Source organism: Oryctolagus cuniculus, chromosome 9, assembly GCF_051225735.1.
Source record: "Oryctolagus cuniculus isolate XC-2025 breed Fujian yellow rabbit chromosome 9, ASM5122573v1, whole genome shotgun sequence".
NCBI classification, from domain to species: domain Eukaryota; kingdom Metazoa; phylum Chordata; class Mammalia; order Lagomorpha; family Leporidae; genus Oryctolagus; species Oryctolagus cuniculus.
In genome coordinates, this window is record NC_142875.1 from 72,089,803 (window position 1) to 72,109,180 (window position 19,378).

Sequence of the window (19,378 nt, forward strand, 5' to 3'; positions counted from 1 at the left end):
ATGTGTCTTTAAAAAAAATCTTTGCAGTCTGGGACCAAATTCATTCCATTCTTTCCTCACAATGATCTCAAGACCACCAGAATCTGTGGTTGCCATGGACATGGAACTCTTATTCTTTCATTGGCATGTTCGCAGCCAAAGGCGTAGGACATGGTGGTAAGGGTCTCAGAGCAAGGTCCCCCTATCCTATCCCCTGCCCTCTCATTCTCATGAAAAGAATGGAGGTGTATAGCTGGAGAAAAAGGAGGGAAGGGAGTGGGGATGGGCTGAGAGTCTTTAGGGCTCATAGATGGGAAGATAGCCTTGAGCCCAATGGTGAGAAGAGCACTGATAAACATTCCTCTCCCCTCTGGGGGACCTCCCAAATCTCCCTTACCCTCTGGGACCAGTGAACAACTAAGTCAATATTGGTTAAGTAGCAGTGACCTTGTTGCTGGCAAGGAATTGAGTGAAGATTTGACTTAACAAATTCTGATTTGGGGCAATTAAAAATAAGAAAAGGAATATATATATATATGTATATATGTATAAATGCACACACACACACACACAAGAAACTATGAAAAAAGGGAAAACCATTATTCTGAAGGATAGTAGGAGAGGAAACTTGAATCAAGATCTTAAAAAAGTTACCTCCCTTTTAGAGAAAACTACAGGAGTGCACAATACTGAGAGCTACTGTATCCTGTTGTTTCTAGCCTCTTCTGAGGAATAGTAAGAGAAAAAATATTCCTAGAAATCCCACTTTGCCTTGGGTCACCCTGGTTCACATCTAAAGATGTGCCTCTAGCACATCTCTGGAGCACTAGATGGTAGACTGGGAGCTTGGGAATTTCTACCCCTTCTGCCAATGAGTTGGTATCCTTTCAAATGTATGAAATTTACAGATGGCTGTGGCATGGGTCCAAAACTCAAAATCAACATTTATGCCCAAAATTGGACGATTTATTTTTAAAAATAATTATTTTTATATTAAATTATTTTTCTCTCTTTGCCAAGAGTTTAGGGACTTATGGTACAGTTCTGACTGCCTAAATGTAGTCATCATGTTGTTTTTCCCTGGCAATGTGATTGGCAATGTCTTATTTTCCTGTGACTTCCAATTTTCTTACATGACACAAAGCTACTGGGTGTAATGTTGAGGGACACATCTCTTTTTCTCACGTTTCTTTGATTTATTCTACAGAATGTTTCAGGATGGAAATATCATAAGTCACTATGATGATACAGCTATTGAGTTGAAACAGATTCTGTTTCATTTTCTGGTTCTGGGTAGCAATTGGATGATCTTAAATGTCTATTCTGGGGCCAGTGCTGTGGTGTAGTGGGTAAGGCTGCTGCTCTGGCATAGTAGGTAAAGCTAATGCCTGCAGTGCCAACATCCCATTTGGGTGCAGTTCGAGTCCCAGCTGCTCCACTTCCAATCCAGCTCCCCTAATGGCTCAACAAAGCTGCCAAGGATGGCCCAAGTGCTTGGGCTCCTGAATCCATGTGGGTGATCCAGAAGACGTTCTTGGCTCCTGGCTTCAGATTAGCAGAGCTCCAGCCATTGTGGACATTTGGGGAGTGAAGCATCAGATAGATGATTTTGCTCTCTCTCACTCTGTATCTCTGTCTCTATAATTCTGTAATCCAAATAATAAATAATATTTTAACAGCAAAGAAGCTTTTAAAAAATGTACTGCAGGTAAATGTAAATATCGTTGAATCTTCAAAAAATGTTTTCTTCTACTTTTGGAATGTTTTCTTCTACTTTTTACCAAGGGCAAATAAAGAATGTATGTTCCACATAAGTTATCAAATTACATGATACTGTAGATTTCCTTCATTTACAGATTCAGGACCTTAGAAATGCTGATCCATACCTAATAAGTTCTATGTGAGTCTTTGTCTTTCTCCTTTGAAGGATATGATAGGTGTCTAAACACATGGAATATAAAATTCACAAGTGCTTTTACTTTTCTTAGATTATGGATCGAATTTAACCGCATGGCGATATGAAGAGATTCAAAAAGAATCGTCAGTATCGCTGGTTCTCTAAAAAGAAAAATACTGATATGTAAGTGATATTATTCTAATGTACTGAATTTTAAACATAACTTTCAACTTTAGTTAATCTGATAGGCAATCTGTGCATTCATTCTGGCTAAATATAAACTGTATAGAGATGAAATTTGTCAAGCTCACAGAATAAAGATCTTGTTAATCTATGCCTGAAATGTCCTTAAAAACACTAGTTTGGATGGTGTGATAATATGCATGTGCCCATCACTTTATGCTTTTCCTATGGGAAATCTGGTTGCCCTACCAGAGGATGATGTGTTCTGGAATGATAAGCTAGGTCCAACTCAGGAAACCATTCCACATAGAGGCCACCACAAGGGCTTCAGTTGTTTTGTCTTGATAAACACCTGAATTGTTGTTAATTACCAAAATAAAGGCTACAAATGTGTTTTTATTAGTGACACTGGGGCTTACAACTTAGCATGAAAATGCTAAAACTGTATGAAAATTAAAATCTGTGAATCAGATGAATGATTATACAGATAGTTCCCCCTTGGATAAGCACAATTTAAGAATCTGAATGATATCTGTAAGTGTATACCAGAGACTTGTCCGCTAGGTGGTCCTATCTGCAGCCATTGGTTTAAGAGTTTTTGCCTCCTGAATATTGGAACTATATCCCATTTATTGTATGGATGTCTCATTCCCAGATAGATTGGTGCCCCAAGAAATATGATTAGCTGTCCTAGTCTGTCAGCTGGATCTGAGGAGTAATTTGAATATTGACCAGCTCTCTTCCTCAGTAGAACCCATCAGGAAAACCTGATAATCATTCAATGAGGCTACCTGCATCAAAAAACTCATATTCCCCCTTTTGGCAGTCTGAACATTTTCCCTTAAGGTGATTTATTGCTATATCCCCAACACATTCCTGTTGATCTTCCTGTTGAGAGATAGCAGATACCTATCAGATATGCTTCAAGGATATCAGAAGACCAGCATAATACTTGAACGACTACATTCAAGGACCCTCAGCCCAGGCAAAAATTATTGGAACATCTAGACTATAGTCTTCTTTCTAAATATTTGAGGAATAATATAATAATTATATCTGTCTGTTCTTAGAGTTTTGATCTATTGCTGAGTACAAAATTGGTTTGCTAAAGGGACAATTAAATAGCATTTAACATACTCTTTCTGTAATGTGTTTCTTATACTTTTGGCAGTATGAGGTTTGTGTTCAAATAAGTCAGGAACTGCAGCATATTCTGGTCAGCTTTTAGAGATCCATGGTATTTATAAAAGAAATATGCTGGGGTGGCGCTGCTGCACAGTGGTGTAAGCCCACCAACTGCAGCACTAGCATTCCATATGGGATGTCCCAGCTGCCCCTCTTCTGATCCAACATTTTTGCTAATGTGCCTGGAAAAGGAGCAGAAGATGGTCCAAGTACTTGGGCCCAGGAATGAAGCTCCTGACTCCTGGCTTCAGCCTGGCCCAAGTCTGGCTGTTGGAGCCATTTGAGGAGTGAACCAGCACAGGTAAGATTTTCTCTCTCTCTCTCTCTTTCTCTCTCTGCCTCTCTCTCCATAACTCTGCCTTTGAAATAAATAAATCCTTAAAAACAAGCAAAATGTGTGCAATCAATTTCCCAAACTTGAATAAACATTTGAAAAGTCAGGTAAGTATTAAGGATAAGAGACTTTCAATCTCATGTCTGCTACTTTCTACTTGGTGATACTAGGCAAGTTAGTCACCCTCTCTGAGGCTAATTGCTTTCATCTATCAAATTGGGATAATCCTGTAAACTTCATAAGATTATTATGAGAATTAAGGAATTATTATATGTAAAGTATTTCAATAGCACCTGAAATATAAGTGCTTTTATTTTGTATTAATAATTTCAGACTACTGTTCCATTAGAAACCTTTCAGAGATGCTGGCTTAATCAAACTGAATATGTCTGAAGGATAATCAGAAGAGTAGATGCTGATGTGTTCATTTGAGACAGGTTTTGCCAAAGGAATTTCTTGTGAAATTTTCTTTTCTTGTGAAATTTAAGAACCATTAATTTCATTTTTGAAATTTGTGAGGCACATGTGATGTCTGAAAGTTAATCTGAAGAAAAATTTTCTTTTTTTATTTCTTTTTTTATTATTTAGTAAATATAAATTTCCAAAGTACAGTTTATGGATTACAATGGCTTCCCCCCCCCATAATTTCCCTCCCACTCACACCCCTCCCATCTCCTGCTCCCTCTCCCATTCCATTCACATCAAGATTCATTTTAAATTATCACTATATACAGAAGATCGATTTAGTATATATTAAGTAAAGATTTCATCAGTTTGCACCCACACAGAAACATAAAGTGTAAAATACTGTGTCAGTACTAGTTATAGCATTACTTCACATTGGACAACACACTAAGGACAGATCCCACATGAGAAGTAAATACTCAGTGACTCCTGTTGTTGACACTCGTTTATGGCATCAATAATCTCCCTAGGCTCTAGTCATGAGTTGCCAAGGCTATGGAAGCCTTTTGAGTTTGCTGACTTTGATCTTATTCCCACAGGGTCATAGTCAAAGTGGAAGTTCTCTCCTCCCTTCAGAGAAAGGCACCTCCTTCTTTGATGGCCCTGTTCTTTCCACTGGCATCTCACTAGCAGAGATCTTTCATTTAGCTCTTCTTTTTTCTTTTTGTTGAGAGTGTCTTGGCTTTCCATGCCTAATATAATCTCATGGGCTCTTCAGCCATATCTGCATACCCTAAATTTTCAATGCAGAAAAGGGTGAAAACCCAGAAATATGAAAATGATGCTAATATGGATCTCCAAACAATTACATTATCACCAGGCAGACCAAAAACTATATCTAAAGTCTATTTATAGATACCTTTGAAGTGTCAGATAATTGAATTAATACAAATTAAGTTATGGTATTAAAATGCTCACTCGAGAAGTATTATTTTCTCAATTATTGTCATGATTTCATAATGCTCAAAAAACAAAAGAGAATATTATAAAGTATTACAAAATCTGTATTTGCTTTAAAGATTTCTTTATTTTTTGACAGGCAGAGTTAGACAGAGAGACAGAGACAGAGAGAGAGAGGCCTTGCAAATGCTGGTCCACTTCCCAAATGGCTGCAATGGCTGGAACTGGGCCAGTATGAACTAAAGAGCCAGGAGCTCCCTCTAGGTTTCCCATGTGGGTGCAGGAGTCCTCTGCTGCCCTCTTAGGTGCACCAGCAGAAAGCTGGATCAGAAGTGCAGCAGCTAAGCCACGACCAGCACCCATGTGAGAGGCCTGGCACTGCAGACTGGGGTTTACCCGCTACACCACAGCGATGTCCCCCAAAGTTCCTGGTCTCCCATGTGGGTGCAGGGCCCAAGGACTTGGGCCATCCTACACTGCCTTCCTGAGAGCTGGACTGGAAGAGGAGCAAACGGTACAGAACCGGCATGCCAACCGGGACTAGAACCTGGATGCCGGCGCCACAGGCGGAGGATTAGCCTAGTGAGCCACGGTGCCGGCTGATTTCTTTGTTTATTTTACAGAGAAGAGAAATAGAGAGTGCTTCCATCCCCTGGCCATCTCCCCAAATGGGCCCAAGGACCAGGGTTGGGCAAGGCTGAAGCTAGGAGCCAGGAGCTTCTTCTAGGTCTCCCATGTGGGTAAAGGGGTTAAAGGACTTTTATACAGTGAACTCAGAGAAGTATGAAAAAGTCACCGATTAATATCACTGTATTAAAGTCACTTTAAATGTAACTAACCTAATACAACATTACTAAAGGATAGGGTCAGATAGAAACGATCACAAATAATATCCAACCAAATAGTGTTTGCAAGAAACCTACTTTACGTATAAAGACACAAGTGGAATAAAAATGAGAGAATAGAGGAAGCCATTTCGTGCTAACACTAATTTTGAAAAAGCAAGAATGGCTGTATTAATTTCAGAAAAGGCAGAGTTCAAAGTAAGGAAATTGTCATTTGTAACAAGGGCCATTAAGTAATGATAAAGGAATGATTTTTGCAGGAAAACATAACAACCCTTTGACCAGACACCTCACCCTGAAGATATACAGACAGTCCTTAAGCATATCAAAACATGCTCACAGTCATACAGTGGTAGAGAATTGCAAATTAACACGATAAGATACTAAAAAAATGTCTATTAGAAGGGCTAAAATCCCTGAAATATGCCAAAATACTGAAATATACCAATATACTGAAAATACCAAATACTGGCAAGGATGTGGAGCAGTGGGAACCCTCATTCATTGCTGGTGGGAATGCAAGAATATGCAGCCACCTTCCAAAACAGTTTGACAGTTTCTTGCAAAGCCAAACATAGTCTCACTATACAACCCAGAAAATGCACCCTTAAGTATTTACTCAATTGGCTTGAAAGTTATGTCCACATGGAAACTGACATACAGATATTTCTAGCAGCTTTATTCATAATTATTAAGAATTGGAAGCAACCAACATATCCTTCGATAGAGGAGTGTATAAACAAACCAGCATGTACATAAAATGGCATATTTGTCAGCACTAAAAATATTTGAACCATGTAGCCATGACAAAGCTTGCTGAAACCTTGAATGCATATGGTTAAGTTAAAGAAGCCAATATGACAAGGCTACTTACTATATGATTCTAGCTATATGACATTCTAGAAAGGTATAGAGACAGGAAAAATGAGCAGTAGTTGTCAGGCACTGGTGGATGAGTAGAGGAATGAATAGGTAGGAGACAGGGAAGTTTTAGGGCAGGGAAATTTATGCTGTAATGATGGACCATGACACCATGCATTTAGCAAAACACATAGAACTGTGCAATACAATGAATGGACCTCAACTATGGGTTTTATTTGGTATATTAGCAAGTGTACCACAAGAATATAAGGTGTTAGGAATAGAAGAAACTGTCTGAGACAGAATGAGTATAATCAGTATATGGAAACTTTCAGTACTTTAATTTTTCCACAAATAAATTTTCTCTAAAAAATAAGGTATACTAGAAACAAAGTACAAAGAAAAATAATCATTCTGATCTCATGCTCTCTCTTCAGTTTATACAATCTTATAGTTTAGGTAGATGCTGACCTACATTACTGGCTTCAGGCTAACCAAATGGCCACCAGGGACTAATTTTTGCCATTCAACTGTCATTGTTCCAGCATTTTCCCCACCCCTTTATTTGTAACCTTACGTCCACTTTTATCCAGATGGATTTCCCCATCCCTACACTGTCATTTCCCTCTCACTTCCCAAAGTTCTCTGACATTGACCAGAACGAGACAGAGAACAGAATGTGGGGAAGGAATCTTAACCATCACATTGGTGCTTCCCCTTGCTTCCTTCTATTTCTAGTAAATAATTACATTCACAAGGACACACGCCCCCTCACATACACACACAAGCGTATTTTGAGGCAGGCTTACAGGTCTCGCTGCCATGATCCTAAACTGTGGCTTTAGTTCCCATCATGTGTCTCTAGGCTTTCGCATGTATGACTTATTCTTTGTTCCCTGAAACTCCTGTCTGGAAAGAGCATCATTTCATCCAAATTGTCTGATGGTTTTTTTTTTTTCCGTTTGTTTTCACAGGGATGATAATCCGTTGACAGACATTTTGGTTGTCCCTAACCAGAATGTCAATAATAGGTGAGTTTGTTTTCTGTTATCTGCATGGGAAACCATTTTGGAGTCGTTATGACAACACACAGTTAATTTACAGCCTGTCAGTGTCTGCGTGTAACCTGTTTGTGTTTTCTACCTAGATGTAAAAAAGTGAGCCAGGTCAGAAAATATGTACTCATGATATGTTTGTGTACCTCAGAAACCAGAAACCTGAGCCTATCACAATTCAGAACCCAGGCAACTATCAGAATACCTGTGTGTGAGATGCACAGTGACACAAGGGAGAAGAGAACCCATTTTGGAAGCAAGCACTTGGTAGATGTAGGCAGGGAGCACAGGAGGCCTCAGTGCAAAGAAAGGAGCTAATCTTCCCAGGATTAATCCCTCATGCTCCAGGGCACTGCCACCACGTGAGGCTAATCCACTCAGCCCAAACCCACCATCACACTGGGTGGAACTCTTGCTTCTAGCCTGCAGTGAGTCAACCCTATCTATGGAGCAGGAAAGGCAACCATGATGGGTTTAATCAAGGAGATGGTGAGAGGGAGGCTGTTAAAGCAGGAAATCAGATGGGACAAGAGGTATAGGTACTTAGAACTTGAAGAGGTCTAGGAGGTAGTTACAGAGAGTGGCTGCACAATGGGTATCGAAAGAAAGTTAGAAGGAGAAAGTCCTAGAGTTCCACAGCACAGTGGGGTGACGATAGCCTATTACATAGTTCACAAAGAACTGGAAGAGAGAACCTCAGCATCTCCAAACATAATGAAAGAATAATGAGATGAAAATGCTAATTACCCTGATTTGGTCAGTGTATGCTGTGTACATGTGTTTTAATATCATTAAACCCATAGATAATGAAATTGTTACAGTTAATAAAATTTTCAAAAAGTCTTGAGGCATGAATATTTACTTTATAGGCCTAAGAACTTAATTTCCACCATATAAAACTTTTTTACTTTGGACAAAAAGGAGTGAGCCTATTAGCACATCAGCTCACATTGTGAGTTACCAGGCTAAGGATAGAAACAATCAAATTCGGGGGACAATATTCATTCTATAACAAAAAGGAATTGAGGAGGAATCCTGTTTGCACTAAGGAGAAGGTAAAATTGAGCACAGAGAAGAGGAGCCCTAAGCACAGAAAAATAAAACTAACAGACCCTAGGAATGTCCCAAAGCCTCAAGATACCCATAATCCATGCCAGACACACTTCCACAAACTTTTGGATGGACCCTCAAACATACGAGTAAAAATCCATTTGTATCTAGAATAACTGTACTGATTTCATCTGAAATTTTTAAATAACTGCGACTTTTTAGGTTTAACCAATTTAAAATTGTAGATCAATTACAGCTAATTTGAATAAAAAGTGAAGTTCATGGATTCACGTGGTGTTTGATTATGTACAATTTAATCCTCAGCCCTGCTCTAAATGAAGCAGTATCCACTCATGGCGGAGTCGAAAATGAAAGGTCAGATACCTACTTGTATACAGATATATACACATATGTCTAAATACATATTAAATGTAGATTTCCTTCAAAACTGTTTCTAAAGTATTGGCAGTGCCAGCTTTTGTTTGTAACTTTTTTTCCTTTTTTGCATCCAGTTCTATAAAAGAGGAACAGGTCAGAAGAAACAGACTTCTTCCCATCTTGATAACTAGTTCCAAAATTCTTGGAAAACTATCAGATCATTTGTGCATGCAACTGTAGTAGAGTGGGCAGTGTTCATTTGCTAGAGCTAATGTAACAACACATGACAAGCTGAGTGTCTTAAACAAGTTTATTATATAACAGACCTAGGGGTTAGAACTGGAAAATGAACTACTGCACATAGGCTTTTTGGAGGTCAGTAACAACGTATCTGTTCTATGCCTCTCTCCTAGCTATTGCCAATTGCTGTCCATCTATGGTATTCCTTGGCACTTAGATTCCTTACCCAGGTCTCTGCTCACATATGCACATGGCATGCTTTCTGTTTGTGCCTGCGTTCACATTTTTCTTTTTATAAGGGCACCAGTCATATTGGATCAGGAGCTCACTCTATGCCAATAGAACCTCGTCTTAACTGCTTAGTTTCCAGTGAGCCTATTAGCACATCAGCTCACATTGTGAGTTACAAGGCTAAGGATAGAAACAATCAAATTCGGGGGACAATATTCATTCTATAACAAAAAGGAATTGAGGAGGAATCCTGTTTGCACTAAGGAGAAGGTAAAATTGAGCACAGAGAAGAGGAGCCCTAAGCACAGAAAAATAAAACTAACAGACCCTAGAAATGTCCCAAAGCCTCAAGACACCCATAACCCATGCCAGACACACTATTGGATGAATGAACCCTGACTCAGGTCTGCAGCTACCTGACCATATCTCATGGACAAGAACCACAAACATGGGTGAAAGTAAGGAGGTGAAGGTGAGACTTGAGAATCAAGAATTTAGGTGAGGTGAGAGTGATGTGTCCCTACAAATTGAAGTTGAGTTGAAGGAAGTGACACCACAAAGGGCTATCTCTCTCTGGGACTAAGTTAATAATAGTTTTAATTATATCTAGAGCATTACTAAGTTCATATCACTAAGAAGTTTATACCTGAAATATGAAGTCGTGTTCCTAATAACATCAACACTGGGTTTAAGTAGTGACTAAAGACCACCTAGTTTATGAGTACCTATAGCTCTCGGATCCAACAAAGTAAGTTTATAATAGGTCACACATGGATGAATCAACATCATTAATAAATAAAAATAAAATTATTTTGCACTAAAGTACTTACGTTCTTATTTAATTTCCACAAACTTTTGGAAGGACCCCCAAACATATGAGTAAAAATCCATTTGTATCTAGAATAACTGTACTGATTTCATCTGAAAAACTTAGCTTAAAATCAGCATCCTTTCTGATTGTGTACTTTTGCTTTATAATCTCTTAGCCCAAACCAGGGTAAACTGAACTCTGTCACTATGGAAGACCCTAATGAATGGTGAGTTCAAACAAATTCTTTAAAAGAATTATTTTTATTCATGTGAAAGTGTTAGAGAGGTAGGTAGGTAGAGAGAGAGAGAGACAGAGACAGAGACAGAGACAGAGATAGAGACAGAGAGAGAGAGGCCTTGCAAATGCTGGTCCACTTCCCAAATGGCTGCAATGGCTGGAACTGGGCCAGTATGAACTAAAGAGCCAGGAGCTCCCTCTAGGTTTCCCATGTGGGTGCAGGAGTCCTCTGCTGCCCTCTTAGGTGCACCAGCAGAAAGCTGGATCAGAAGTGCAGCAGCTAAGCCACGACCAGCACCCATGTGAGAGGCCTGGCACTGCAGACTGGGGTTTACCCGCTACACCACAGCGATGTCCCCCAAAGTTCCTGGTCTCCCATGTGGGTGCAGGGCCCAAGGACTTGGGCCATCCTACACTGCCTTCCTGGGCCACAGCAGAGAGCTGGACTGGAAGAGGAGCAACCGGGACAGAACCGGCATGCCAACCGGGACTAGAACCTGGGTGCCGGCGCCACAGGCGGAGGATTAGCCTAGTGAGCCACGGTGCCGGCTGATTTCTTTGTTTATTTTACAGAGAAGAGAAATAGAGAGTGCTTCCATCCCCTGGCCATCTCCCCAAATGGGCCCAAGGACCAGGGTTGGGCAAGGCTGAAGCTAGGAGCCAGGAGCTTCTTCTAGGTCTCCCATGTGGGTAAAGGGGTTAAAGGACTTTTATACAGTGAACTCAGAGAAGTATGAAAAAGTCACCGATTAATATCACTGTATTAAAGTCACTTTAAATGTAACTAACCTAATACAACATTACTAAAGGATAGGGTCAGATAGAAACGATCACAAATAATATCCAACCAAATAGTGTTTGCAAGAAACCTACTTTACGTATAAAGACACAAGTGGAATAAAAATGAGAGAATAGAGGAAGCCATTTCGTGCTAACACTAATTTTGAAAAAGCAAGAATGGCTGTATTAATTTCAGAAAAGGCAGAGTTCAAAGTAAGGAAATTGTCATTTGTAACAAGGGCCATTAAGTAATGATAAAGGAATGATTTATTTAACAATTACCAAAACATTTTTATTGTAGAGTTTGTTTCTGACTTTAACTCTATAATTAATCTAAACTCTCCATTGTTAAGTACAAATCCACAGCATGTTGTCACATATTTCTCTTTCAGTTTGGAATTCTTGATATCCAAGTCCTTTTTCTTTTTTTTTTTTAACTTTTATTTAATGAATATAAATTTCCAAAGTACGGCTTATGGATTACAATGGCTTCCCCCCCATAACATCTCTCCCACCCGCATCCCTCCCCTTTCCCACTCCCTCTCCCCTTCCATTCACATGAGGATTCATTTTCGATTCTCTTTATATACAGAAGATCAGTTTAGTGTACATTAAGTAAAGATTTCAACAGTTAGCTCCCACACAAACATAAAGTGAAAACTAATAGATGATTTTTTAAATGATGATGAAATCAGATCAGACCTATTGTCATGTTTAATCCCAGCGAGAGTCAAGTTGGGAATTAATAATTTCTTCTTCTTCTTTTTTTTTTTTTTACAGAAGATAAGTTTAGTATACATTAAGTAAAGATTTCAACAGTTTGCACCCCCATAGAAACACAAAGCGAAATATACTGTTTGAGTACTCATTATAGCATTAAGTCTCAATGTACAGCACATTAAGGACAGAGATCCTACATGAGGAGTAAGTGCACAGTGACTCCTGTTGTTGACTTTACAAATTGACACTCCTGTTTATGGCATCAGTAATCTCCCTATGCAACAGTCATGAGTTTCCAAGGCTATGGAAGCCTTTTGAGTTCACCGACTCTTATCTTGTTTAGACAAGGTCATATTCAAAGTGGAGGTTCTCTCCTCCCTTCAGAGAAAGGTACCTCCTTCTTTGAAGACCTGTTCTTAAGGAATGATTTTTGTGGGAAAACATAACAATCCTTTGACCAGACACCTCACCCTGAAGATATACAGACAGTCCTTAAGCATATCAAAACATGCTCACAGTCATACAGTGGTAGAGAATTGCAAATTAACACGATAAGATACTAAAAAAATGTCTATTAGAAGGGCTAAAATCCCTGAAATATGCCAAAATACTGAAATATACCAATATACTGAAAATACCAAATACTGGCAAGGATGTGGAGCAGTGGGAACCCTCATTCATTGCTGGTGGGAATGCAAGAATATGCAGCCACCTTCCAAAACAGTTTGACAGTTTCTTGCAAAGCCAAACATAGTCTCACTATACAACCCAGAAAATGCACCCTTAAGTATTTACTCAATTGGCTTGAAAGTTATGTCCACATGGAAACTGACATACAGATATTTCTAGCAGCTTTATTCATAATTATTAAGAATTGGAAGCAACCAACATATCCTTCGATAGAGGAGTGTATAAACAAACCAGCATGTACATAAAATGGCATATTTGTCAGCACTAAAAATATTTGAACCATGTAGCCATGACAAAGCTTGCTGAAACCTTGAATGCATATGGTTAAGTTAAAGAAGCCAATATGACAAGGCTACTTACTATATGATTCTAGCTATATGACATTCTAGAAAGGTATAGAGACAGGAAAAATGAGCAGTAGTTGTCAGGCACTGGTGGATGAGTAGAGGAATGAATAGGTAGGAGACAGGGAAGTTTTAGGGCAGGGAAATTTATGCTGTAATGATGGACCATGACACCATGCATTTAGCAAAACACATAGAACTGTGCAATACAATGAATGGACCTCAACTATGGGTTTTATTTGGTATATTAGCAAGTGTACCACAAGAATATAAGGTGTTAGGAATAGAAGAAACTGTCTGAGACAGAATGAGTATAATCAGTATATGGAAACTTTCAGTACTTTAATTTTTCCACAAATAAATTTTCTCTAAAAAATAAGGTATACTAGAAACAAAGTACAAAGAAAAATAATCATTCTGATCTCATGCTCTCTCTTCAGTTTATACAATCTTATAGTTTAGGTAGATGCTGACCTACATTACTGGCTTCAGGCTAACCAAATGGCCACCAGGGACTAATTTTTGCCATTCAACTGTCATTGTTCCAGCATTTTCCCCACCCCTTTATTTGTAACCTTACGTCCACTTTTATCCAGATGGATTTCCCCATCCCTACACTGTCATTTCCCTCTCACTTCCCAAAGTTCTCTGACATTGACCAGAACGAGACAGAGAACAGAATGTGGGGAAGGAATCTTAACCATCACATTGGTGCTTCCCCTTGCTTCCTTCTATTTCTAGTAAATAATTACATTCACAAGGACACACGCCCCCTCACATACACACACAAGCGTATTTTGAGGCAGGCTTACAGGTCTCGCTGCCATGATCCTAAACTGTGGCTTTAGTTCCCATCATGTGTCTCTAGGCTTTCGCATGTATGACTTATTCTTTGTTCCCTGAAACTCCTGTCTGGAAAGAGCATCATTTCATCCAAATTGTCTGATGGTTTTTTTTTTTTTTCCGTTTGTTTTCACAGGGATGATAATCCGTTGACAGACATTTTGGTTGTCCCTAACCAGAATGTCAATAATAGGTGAGTTTGTTTTCTGTTATCTGCATGGGAAACCATTTTGGAGTCGTTATGACAACACACAGTTAATTTACAGCCTGTCAGTGTCTGCGTGTAACCTGTTTGTGTTTTCTACCTAGATGTAAAAAAGTGAGCCAGGTCAGAAAATATGTACTCATGATATGTTTGTGTACCTCAGAAACCAGAAACCTGAGCCTATCACAATTCAGAACCCAGGCAACTATCAGAATACCTGTGTGTGAGATGCACAGTGACACAAGGGAGAAGAGAACCCATTTTGGAAGCAAGCACTTGGTAGATGTAGGCAGGGAGCACAGGAGGCCTCAGTGCAAAGAAAGGAGCTAATCTTCCCAGGATTAATCCCTCATGCTCCAGGGCACTGCCACCACGTGAGGCTAATCCACTCAGCCCAAACCCACCATCACACTGGGTGGAACTCTTGCTTCTAGCCTGCAGTGAGTCAACCCTATCTATGGAGCAGGAAAGGCAACCATGATGGGTTTAATCAAGGAGATGGTGAGAGGGAGGCTGTTAAAGCAGGAAATCAGATGGGACAAGAGGTATAGGTACTTAGAACTTGAAGAGGTCTAGGAGGTAGTTACAGAGAGTGGCTGCACAATGGGTATCGAAAGAAAGTTAGAAGGAGAAAGTCCTAGAGTTCCACAGCACAGTGGGGTGACGATAGCCTATTACATAGTTCACAAAGAACTGGAAGAGAGAACCTCAGCATCTCCAAACATAATGAAAGAATAATGAGATGAAAATGCTAATTACCCTGATTTGGTCAGTGTATGCTGTGTACATGTGTTTTAATATCATTAAACCCATAGATAATGAAATTGTTACAGTTAATAAAATTTTCAAAAAGTCTTGAGGCATGAATATTTACTTTATAGGCCTAAGAACTTAATTTCCACCATATAAAACTTTTTTACTTTGGACAAAAAGGAGTGAGCCTATTAGCACATCAGCTCACATTGTGAGTTACCAGGCTAAGGATAGAAACAATCAAATTCGGGGGACAATATTCATTCTATAACAAAAAGGAATTGAGGAGGAATCCTGTTTGCACTAAGGAGAAGGTAAAATTGAGCACAGAGAAGAGGAGCCCTAAGCACAGAAAAATAAAACTAACAGACCCTAGGAATGTCCCAAAGCCTCAAGATACCCATAATCCATGCCAGACACACTTCCACAAACTTTTGGATGGACCCTCAAACATACGAGTAAAAATCCATTTGTATCTAGAATAACTGTACTGATTTCATCTGAAATTTTTAAATAACTGCGACTTTTTAGGTTTAACCAATTTAAAATTGTAGATCAATTACAGCTAATTTGAATAAAAAGTGAAGTTCATGGATTCACGTGGTGTTTGATTATGTACAATTTAATCCTCAGCCCTGCTCTAAATGAAGCAGTATCCACTCATGGCGGAGTCGAAAATGAAAGGTCAGATACCTACTTGTATACAGATATATACACATATGTCTAAATACATATTAAATGTAGATTTCCTTCAAAACTGTTTCTAAAGTATTGGCAGTGCCAGCTTTTGTTTGTAACTTTTTTTCCTTTTTTGCATCCAGTTCTATAAAAGAGGAACAGGTCAGAAGAAACAGACTTCTTCCCATCTTGATAACTAGTTCCAAAATTCTTGGAAAACTATCAGATCATTTGTGCATGCAACTGTAGTAGAGTGGGCAGTGTTCATTTGCTAGAGCTAATGTAACAACACATGACAAGCTGAGTGTCTTAAACAAGTTTATTATATAACAGACCTAGGGGTTAGAACTGGAAAATGAACTACTGCACATAGGCTTTTTGGAGGTCAGTAACAACGTATCTGTTCTATGCCTCTCTCCTAGCTATTGCCAATTGCTGTCCATCTATGGTATTCCTTGGCACTTAGATTCCTTACCCAGGTCTCTGCTCACATATGCACATGGCATGCTTTCTGTTTGTGCCTGCGTTCACATTTTTCTTTTTATAAGGGCACCAGTCATATTGGATCAGGAGCTCACTCTATGCCAATAGAACCTCGTCTTAACTGCTTAGTTTCCAGTGAGCCTATTAGCACATCAGCTCACATTGTGAGTTACAAGGCTAAGGATAGAAACAATCAAATTCGGGGGACAATATTCATTCTATAACAAAAAGGAATTGAGGAGGAATCCTGTTTGCACTAAGGAGAAGGTAAAATTGAGCACAGAGAAGAGGAGCCCTAAGCACAGAAAAATAAAACTAACAGACCCTAGAAATGTCCCAAAGCCTCAAGACACCCATAACCCATGCCAGACACACTATTGGATGAATGAACCCTGACTCAGGTCTGCAGCTACCTGACCATATCTCATGGACAAGAACCACAAACATGGGTGAAAGTAAGGAGGTGAAGGTGAGACTTGAGAATCAAGAATTTAGGTGAGGTGAGAGTGATGTGTCCCTACAAATTGAAGTTGAGTTGAAGGAAGTGACACCACAAAGGGCTATCTCTCTCTGGGACTAAGTTAATAATAGTTTTAATTATATCTAGAGCATTACTAAGTTCATATCACTAAGAAGTTTATACCTGAAATATGAAGTCGTGTTCCTAATAACATCAACACTGGGTTTAAGTAGTGACTAAAGACCACCTAGTTTATGAGTACCTATAGCTCTCGGATCCAACAAAGTAAGTTTATAATAGGTCACACATGGATGAATCAACATCATTAATAAATAAAAATAAAATTATTTTGCACTAAAGTACTTACGTTCTTATTTAATTTCCACAAACTTTTGGAAGGACCCCCAAACATATGAGTAAAAATCCATTTGTATCTAGAATAACTGTACTGATTTCATCTGAAAAACTTAGCTTAAAATCAGCATCCTTTCTGATTGTGTACTTTTGCTTTATAATCTCTTAGCCCAAACCAGGGTAAACTGAACTCTGTCACTATGGAAGACCCTAATGAATGGTGAGTTCAAACAAATTCTTTAAAAGAATTATTTTTATTCATGTGAAAGTGTTAGAGAGGTAGGTAGGTAGGTAGAGAGAGAGACAGAGACAGAGACAGAGACAGAGATAGAGACAGAGAGAGAGAGGCCTTGCAAATGCTGGTCCACTTCCCAAATGGCTGCAATGGCTGGAACTGGGCCAGTATGAACTAAAGAGCCAGGAGCTCCCTCTAGGTTTCCCATGTGGGTGCAGGAGTCCTCTGCTGCCCTCTTAGGTGCACCAGCAGAAAGCTGGATCAGAAGTGCAGCAGCTAAGCCACGACCAGCACCCATGTGAGAGGCCTGGCACTGCAGACTGGGGTTTACCCGCTACACCACAGCGATGTCCCCCAAAGTTCCTGGTCTCCCATGTGGGTGCAGGGCCCAAGGACTTGGGCCATCCTACACTGCCTTCCTGGGCCACAGCAGAGAGCTGGACTGGAAGAGGAGCAACCGGGACAGAACCGGCATGCCAACCGGGACTAGAACCTGGGTGCCGGCGCCACAGGCGGAGGATTAGCCTAGTGAGCCACGGTGCTGGCTGATTTCTTTGTTTATTTTACAGAGAAGAGAAATAGAGAGTGCTTCCATCCCCTGGCCATCTCCCCAAATGGGCCCAAGGACCAGGGTTGGGCAAGGCTGAAGCTAGGAGCCAGGAGCTTCTTCTAGGTCTCCCATGTGGGTAAAGGGGTTAAAGGACTTTTATACAGTGAACTCAGAGAAGTATGAAAAAGTCACCGATTAATATCACTGTATTAAAGTCACTTTAAATGTAACTAACCTAATACAACATTACTAAAGGATAGGGTCAGATAGAAACGATCACAAATAATATCCAACCAAATAGTGTTTGCAAGAAACCTGCTTTACGTATAAAGACACAAGTGGAATAAAAATGAGAGAATAGAGGAAGCCATTTCGTGCTAACACTAATTTTGAAAAAGCAAGAATGGCTGTATTAATTTCAGAAAAGGCAGAGTTCAAAGTAAGGAAATTGTCATTTGTAACAAGGGCCATTAAGTAATGATAAAGGAATGATTTATTTAACAATTACCAAAACATTTTTATTGTAGAGTTTGTTTCTGACTTTAACTCTATAATTAATCTAAACTCTCCATTGTTAAGTACAAATCCACAGCATGTTGTCACATATTTCTCTTTCAGTTTGGAATTCTTGATATCCAAGTCCTTTTTCTTTTTTTTTTTTAACTTTTATTTAATGAATATAAATTTCCAAAGTACGGCTTATGGATTACAATGGCTTCCCCCCCATAACATCTCTCCCACCCGCATCCCTCCCCTTTCCCACTCCCTCTCCCCTTCCATTCACATGAGGATTCATTTTTGATTCTCTTTATATACAGAAGATCAGTTTAGTGTACATTAAGTAAAGATTTCAACAGTTAGCTCCCACACAAACATAAAGTGAAAACTAATAGATGATTTTTTAAATGATGATGAAATCAGATCAGACCTATTGTCATGTTTAATCCCAGCGAGAGTCAAGTTGGGAATTAATAATTTCTTCTTCTTCTTTTTTTTTTTTTACAGAAGATAAGTTTAGTATACATTAAGTAAAGATTTCAACAGTTTGCACCCCCATAGAAACACAAAGCGAAATATACTGTTTGAGTACTCATTATAGCATTAAGTCTCAATGTACAGCACATTAAGGACAGAGATCCTACATGAGGAGTAAGTGCACAGTGACTCCTGTTGTTGACTTTACAAATTGACACTCCTGTTTATGGCATCAGTAATCTCCCTATGCAACAGTCATGAGTTTCCAAGGCTATGGAAGCCTTTTGAGTTCACCGACTCTTATCTTGTTTAGACAAGGTCATATTCAAAGTGGAGGTTCTCTCCTCCCTTCAGAGAAAGGTACCTCCTTCTTTGAAGACCTGTTCTTAAGGAATGATTTTTGTGGGAAAACATAACAATCCTTTGACCAGACACCTCACCCTGAAGATATACAGACAGTCCTTAAGCATATCAAAACATGCTCACAGTCATACAGTGGTAGAGAATTGCAAATTAACACGATAAGATACTAAAAAAATGTCTATTAGAAGGGCTAAAATCCCTGAAATATGCCAAAATACTGAAATATACCAATATACTGAAAATACCAAATACTGGCAAGGATGTGGAGCAGTGGGAACCCTCATTCATTGCTGG

General features: G+C 39.3%; 1 protein-coding gene across 1 annotated transcript in view; it reads left to right on the top strand.

The window, feature by feature from the left end:
• The window catches only part of LOC127489446 (phosphatidylinositol 3,4,5-trisphosphate 3-phosphatase TPTE2), a 140,981-nt gene that overhangs the window by 32,813 nt on the left and 88,790 nt on the right, over positions 1 to 19,378 (top strand). Inside the window, exons 3-4 of the mRNA XM_089303307.1 lie at positions 7,624 to 7,680; positions 14,165 to 14,221. Of these exons, the coding sequence (XP_089159433.1) occupies positions 7,624 to 7,680; positions 14,165 to 14,221 (114 nt within the window). The remainder of the gene's footprint in view (positions 1 to 7,623; positions 7,681 to 14,164; positions 14,222 to 19,378) is intronic.